This window comes from Rattus norvegicus, chromosome 19 (assembly GCF_021556685.1).
Source record: "Rattus norvegicus strain SHRSP/BbbUtx chromosome 19, alternate assembly SHRSP_T2T, whole genome shotgun sequence".
NCBI classification, from domain to species: Eukaryota; Metazoa; Chordata; class Mammalia; order Rodentia; family Muridae; genus Rattus; species Rattus norvegicus.
Genome location: NC_141552.1, coordinates 20,599,533 through 20,605,532, shown reverse-complemented (window position 1 = coordinate 20,605,532; position 6,000 = coordinate 20,599,533). Strand labels below are relative to the sequence as shown.

General features: G+C 42.6%; 1 protein-coding gene across 2 annotated transcripts in view; it reads right to left on the bottom strand.

Moving 5' to 3' along the window:
• Positions 1-458: 458 nt before the first annotated feature.
• Positions 459-6,000, bottom strand: part of LOC147999051 (uncharacterized) — a 143,793-nt gene continuing 138,251 nt past the window's right edge. Inside the window, exons 1-6 of one of the 2 annotated variants that reach the window (XM_087595713.1) lie at positions 4,282-4,448; positions 3,089-3,248; positions 2,477-2,620; positions 1,677-1,843; positions 852-957; positions 459-728 (exon numbers count right to left, since the gene is read on the bottom strand). In XM_087595713.1, coding sequence (XP_087451839.1) covers positions 893-957; positions 1,677-1,843; positions 2,477-2,620; positions 3,089-3,248; positions 4,282-4,408 — 663 coding nt within the window. In that variant the 5' untranslated portion in view covers positions 4,409-4,448 and the 3' untranslated portion in view covers positions 459-728; positions 852-892. Of the gene's footprint in view, positions 958-1,676; positions 1,844-2,476; positions 2,621-3,088; positions 3,249-4,281; positions 4,449-6,000 lie in introns of those variants that run through there. The other variant, XM_087595714.1, reaches the window with a different exon arrangement.

The following is a 6,000-nucleotide window of genomic DNA, read 5'->3' as shown; positions in this document are numbered from 1 at the left end:
CCAGAGCCCTGTAGGGATGCCTGACAACCTAACATGTTGAGCACGCACGGCTCAGTAAGTTCCCTGTGAACACACATCTCCTGAGATCTCTCTATTTAATTGGAGGTGATCCTGTCCACCTAATACAGCACCTCATGTGGAGTAACAATAGCCACCTGCAGGAGCTGTGGTGACGACTCACAGGGTAGAGCATCTGCTGCTCTCTCAGAAGAACCACATGGACCCTAACAATTGAGTAAAATGTGTCAGTGATTACATCACAAAGTGTGTGTCCGAGACACAGCCACATTATCCACACAAAAGACACTATCACACTGGGTACTCCTTGGTGACTCTGATTTCACTTATTAGCCCAGGCTCCATGGAACATGCAGAGATCCATCTGTAGCTGTCAGTTCTAAGTCCACAGGAAGGGACAGAACCCTTGAATAAGAATGATGGTCTTAAGAGTCAAGAGATAGAATTCAATTTTTATTCATAACAAATACATTTTTACAACAAAACAGGATTAAAATGAATAAAAATATTTAAAAATATTTGAAAGTAAAAATAGTAACAAGAACAAAAAATATGAAACAACAAAAAGAAAACTTCAATTAAAATCATAACAAAAATATTTCTAAAAGCATATTCTTAACGAACATTTAGAAGCACAGACGTATTGCTGTTTCTCCTCTAGCACACATAATGAAAGGCGGTCCCCCAAGTTGTCTCTCAAGTGCTGTTTTCTGAAGAAGAAAGTGAGTAAGACCTCAATCAGTCAGGATGGCTTAGTGGTATATAAATTTAGGGTCTCTAAGAAATGACAAATTAACGCAGAGGATGAATACTCATCCAAAAAATGTTGTTACCATTCAGGATGTTGGTCATCAGGGACTCCTGAGAAAGCAACTTATTCTTCAGGAAGCTCTCTTACTGGGGTGTGTCCAATTCCAGCTCTCTTGCACTTTCTGAGACCTGGGAGAGGAAGGCAGTTTTTCAGACACTGATTTGGTGGGGAAATGCAAGCCACCTGTCAGAATGCTGCCTTCTACCACCTCAGTTCTATTGGACAGTCGACATGGACCTTTTAACTGATATCATTGTTGCTAACTCTGTGGGCAGGGCAAAATCTCCAGCAAGCCACACAGTAATGTGGGCTGCCAATCTGGGACCCAGACTTATACCAGTGCAAACCAAGAACAGGGCAATGGGAAAAGACCTCATCGGGTTGCAGGAAGAAAGGAGATGTCCATATGTCACCAAGGTTAAAGCCAATGACAAGTACTAATTTGACATTTGCACTTGGTTCTTATCCCAAAGGTGCTTCCTACACAAGAGGTCACATGACCACAGAGTGTCAATTGTTCAAGAACCAAGAAATTGTTCAAAACTCTACATGGGATCCAATGTATCACATGGATATGCAATAATGGGATATGTTATTCATCTGTCACCATTTCTAGACTGCAGCTTCAAAAAGAGCAGCAAAATATGCTTGCACAATAATTCAGTTTCTGAAAAGTGGTTAACTTCCTAGAATACTTGTGCATAGGCAGAGCAATGAACAATTCCATTACATGAGGTGTTTGGCTGGTTGTGAGTGTAAATTAGAAAGGTGGTAAGAGAAGCAAAGATGTATCAAATTGGCAAATTTTATCAGATATTGTTAAGCTAACACATCTGTTCGTCCCTACCTGATAATGCTGGTTCTGGCCGTTGATGGTCTTTATCTTTCTTGTTGAAGTCAACCAAATATTTCTGGTTCAGTGCACAATCAAGATGTACCTCCTTGTTCTCCTGCTTCAGTGGGACCAACTTCTTCCTACATGTGTTCTCCATCAGGAGCTGGCTGAGCAGGTTTCTGGAAATACAGTCTGCATAGTAAGATCATGCTGGCCCTTTCTCCCATTCCTACTCCCAAGTCCCACTAACTCTACCAGGTCCCAGATACCCATGAAGACTTAATAAAGTGCATCTTGATACATATAAGGCTGCTGCACAAACCATAAAAAGTTAATTCGGGGAAGAATACATTGTTTGCTTGGCCTGACACCAATTAGAGTCCACACCTCTGAGAAAGAACATGGATCTACAACTATCCATGAAAGCCCAATGCATGGGGCCAACATCAATTAGTAGTGGGCCAACACCCTCAAAGGAGGTCAGTAGAATCAAGAGAAGGTCATGCTAACCATGTGGTCCACGCACTGAGTTTTGTAAAACCTGGTGTGACAACATAGGTCCAGGTCAGCCTAATGACCTTCTGCTGACTTCAATCAGTGCTGTTCTATCTAGAGCCTTCTGAAGATGCCTAGACAATCCTGGGATGAGGAACAGTCTTTTATGGAACTGAAAACTGAGTCATAATGACCCTGGAACACTAATGGGTAAATAGCACAAGAGATAGAACCAGAGCTGAAGACCGTCCAATCCAGAACAAAGAAAGTCAGAAAGGGCCATTCCACAAGTGATAGCCTTTCTGACCAGGACTTACCTAGAGAAGGTAATCTCCTTCTTCAGCTTATGGTTGTTCTCATGGAACTCAGTGTTCTCCATCTCTAAGTTGTGCAGAATTGACATGACCGCCTCCTCCATTCTCTCCAGGTCTTCATAATATGGATTTGGCCTGAAGTGTGGCCTGGCCCCAAATGATAGAATACAATGAACATCGGCATTTAGGAATATATGAACTCAGGGTGGGTCCTACATTACCCCAGGCTGCTGCCTGGATCTTCCAGCACTCAGTCCCCTGCCTAGCAAGTACAGAGACTCACCATAAACTCACTGCAATTACAATCTTGCAAAGCCACCAGCTGTCAAGGGCTTTACAAATGCACACTGGGAACTCACTCTCCCTGACTTTATTCCTGAATTCTTCATTCAGACCACAAGTTCTGCTTTTAAATAAGTGGAAGCAGATGAGTCCATTTTCAATCTCACTCCTCAGGAAGGGTAAGGTTCTGAATCTCCACTATATGGGAGGTGAGGTTTAGCACAGGGTGGTTAGGGAGGTACAGCTTTCTAGAACCCAAAACCTTAACAGGATAAGAAAAAGGTGACCTTGCAGACCCAGGAATGAAACAAGAGCATTTGGAGCGATTCATACCTGTTCTTCATGGATCTCTCTGTCAGAAACCTCAGGCGATCTCTCAGGTCATTTCTCTTCTCGGTAATGAGCTGCAGCTCTTTAATCAGCCTCTCCTTTTCCTTCATGGCCTGATTCTTGCTTAGGTCAGTGCCAGGGGATGATGTTTCTCTCCCAGAGTCTGTAGGTAGAAGAACACAAGTGAACCTGCATGGGGAGAATGCATAGAGTGTTCATAGACCTCAGTAAGCCCTAAACAGGAGAACAAGTCAGGAACCCAGTGTCACTGCTAGGCGATTGTTCTATGCTTAAGAGACCTCCTCAGGGGATCTCAGTTCTCCCACTTCTCTATAGAGACCAAGAGATGTAAGCAGCCAGGTGTTCCCTATTCCGGACATCACGTGCTTACATGTACCATGGAGATGGCTTCTCCAGGATTATTATCAGCTGAACAGGGTACAGCTTGGTTTCAGGACCCTCACCCCTGTGGCTTCAGAACTCAGATGATAAATTCACCATCCACAAAACTTGAGTGATTGGAGACACTCAGATGTCCTACCCTGATACTCTAAGCCAACAACTTTGGATTTAAAACGCATTTCCAGGGAGGATATGTTCAACAGACTTATCAGTGTCCCTATGTGAAATACCAAATGCCCCAGAAGTGCGAATAGGTTACAGGCTGAATCTTGGTCTACACGTACCAAATAGTTTTGGTATTGTAGAAAAATTTTTGTAACATACAACCTCTAATATATAAAGCAAAAAATGACCCTGCCAGTTAGAAGAAATCAGAGAAGGTCTAAGAACATAAGGTTATTGCCTGGAGCACAATCTCTCCCTGTTACTACTGCCAGATACCCACTGTATTTAAAGAAGCAATGATAGTGAAATACATTGCTGCCCTGTCTAAACTCAGAAAAGGTGGACCCTCCATGAACACTGATGGTGTTATTATATCAATGTAACAGAGCAAATGAACTGAAAAGTAAAGACCAGAAGTTCACAGTAGAATAGCATTGGCCTTACCATATCCTCCCAGTGGGGATGGGGAAACTAAAGTTCTGAAATCTTTGACTTTAAGGATTTGTGATATTCATGGAAATTCAATTCCTTTTCAGATGCTCCAGTTGCTGTGGCCCATTGCTAGAAAGGTCAGCTTAAGCCTGCAGCCACCCTGGCAGGAAGCTCAAAATACACTGCCCAGAACTTACTCCACATTCCCCAGAAGTGCTGTCTTTCTCCATCATTACTTTGAGACGAAAGGCCAGACTCCTTCACTCTAGTCTCTCCAGAATCGACGTTCCCCCTCCCAAAAAGCTTGCGAAGAAGGGAAAACATGTCTTAGCTTGTAACCGCCAGACTCAGACTGAGAGAAACTAGGGCACTGGTTGTCACTACAACACTGGTGACATCACAGAGGATGCCAGAACTCTCTAGGAGACAATAGAATGTCCAAGAAGGGACAGCAGATGTCGTGGGGTGCAGACTTTGCCTCCCTGCTAATAATCTCCCTGTACTGAGCATAAGCTGAGGTGCCCTTTCCAGGAGACTTTCCTGGGGCAGAGCCACTGAGCATCTCCTGCTTCCAAAGCCAAATTTTCCTCAAGGCTTGATTATAAAAACCTTAGTAATTCCTATGCATCTAAATGAATGTTTCCTTTCAAATCTTTCCCAAAAAATGTCTCATTATAACTCAAATTGTCCACATTCACCAATGTAAGCCATTAAAACTTGCTGATATTTCACACCAGCTTGAATATGCAGTCAAAAGTTCTCTTGTCACATTATGTACAGGTGCTTTATATCACATCAAGAAATAGTCTGCATGGTAGGTTACAACATGGGTGTGTATTAGGGGAACACTCATGAAGTCATGTGCTTAGCAATCGACAATGGCCAGAAAATTCCTTAGGAGAAAGAGTTGAAGTCTTTAAGGTGCTAGGAAAAGTGTGGAGACCAGTTGGCAGAGGAAAGTGCAATATTGGAGCCACCAGTGAAGGGAACCTCATGCTGGTGGTGGGGTTCTCCTCTCTGCACCAATGTCGACAAAGGAGCACTGCTCACAGGACTGAGTAAGATATACCATGAGCTTCTATCAGAAAAATAAAATAGTCAAGAGATATAGAGGGTGGCACAGAAACGTCTAAAATGAGGCTATAAACATCATTAAGTGGATAGAGCAAGGTCCCTGCACCTGTACACTGGGAAATGGCCACCACACCAAACACAAAAGCATCTATCATAGTAAAAAATGAATACTTTATAGAATGCACACACTAACATTGATTGATCACATACATAGTTCAAATTTTGGGGGCAAATTCATGGCCTTAACTATCTTTGTCTCAACTTATATAGCAAAAAATATGAAAGAACGAGAAAAGAAAAAGTCAAAACTAAAAGCTCAAGCTTCTCATATGAGGATTGCAGGAAGTGTTATATGGGAGTCAGTTCTGATTAGGCCATTTTAGATAGAACAGTGCATAGTGACCCTTAATGTGATGGGCCCTATATAAAGCTTTTTGCAATATTGGAATTTTAACAAACCTCATCCAGAACGTACGGAAGAGGCACCATGTGATCACCATGTGATCACCATGTCCTTACTCTGCATCAGGTTATTTTTCTGCATCCTTGATTGTCAGGCATATAACAGCAACAATCTGAAATAACTGGTAGACATGGAAAAACATGGCTAAAACTATAGTTGTGGGTTACACACCTCAACTGTGAAAGGCTAATGCTGTCTGCACAGTCCTTGGAGGCCACTCTTACAAGCCTATTTATTGCAAAGTGAAAGGAGGTTTATCTGAGCTCAAAGTGATCCTGGCCAGCCAGGTAGAGGGCAACATGTGATACTTGAGACCCTGTTTTAAACCAGCACAGAAATCCACACTTCATTCAAAGCATCATTTAGGTCTATACTGGCC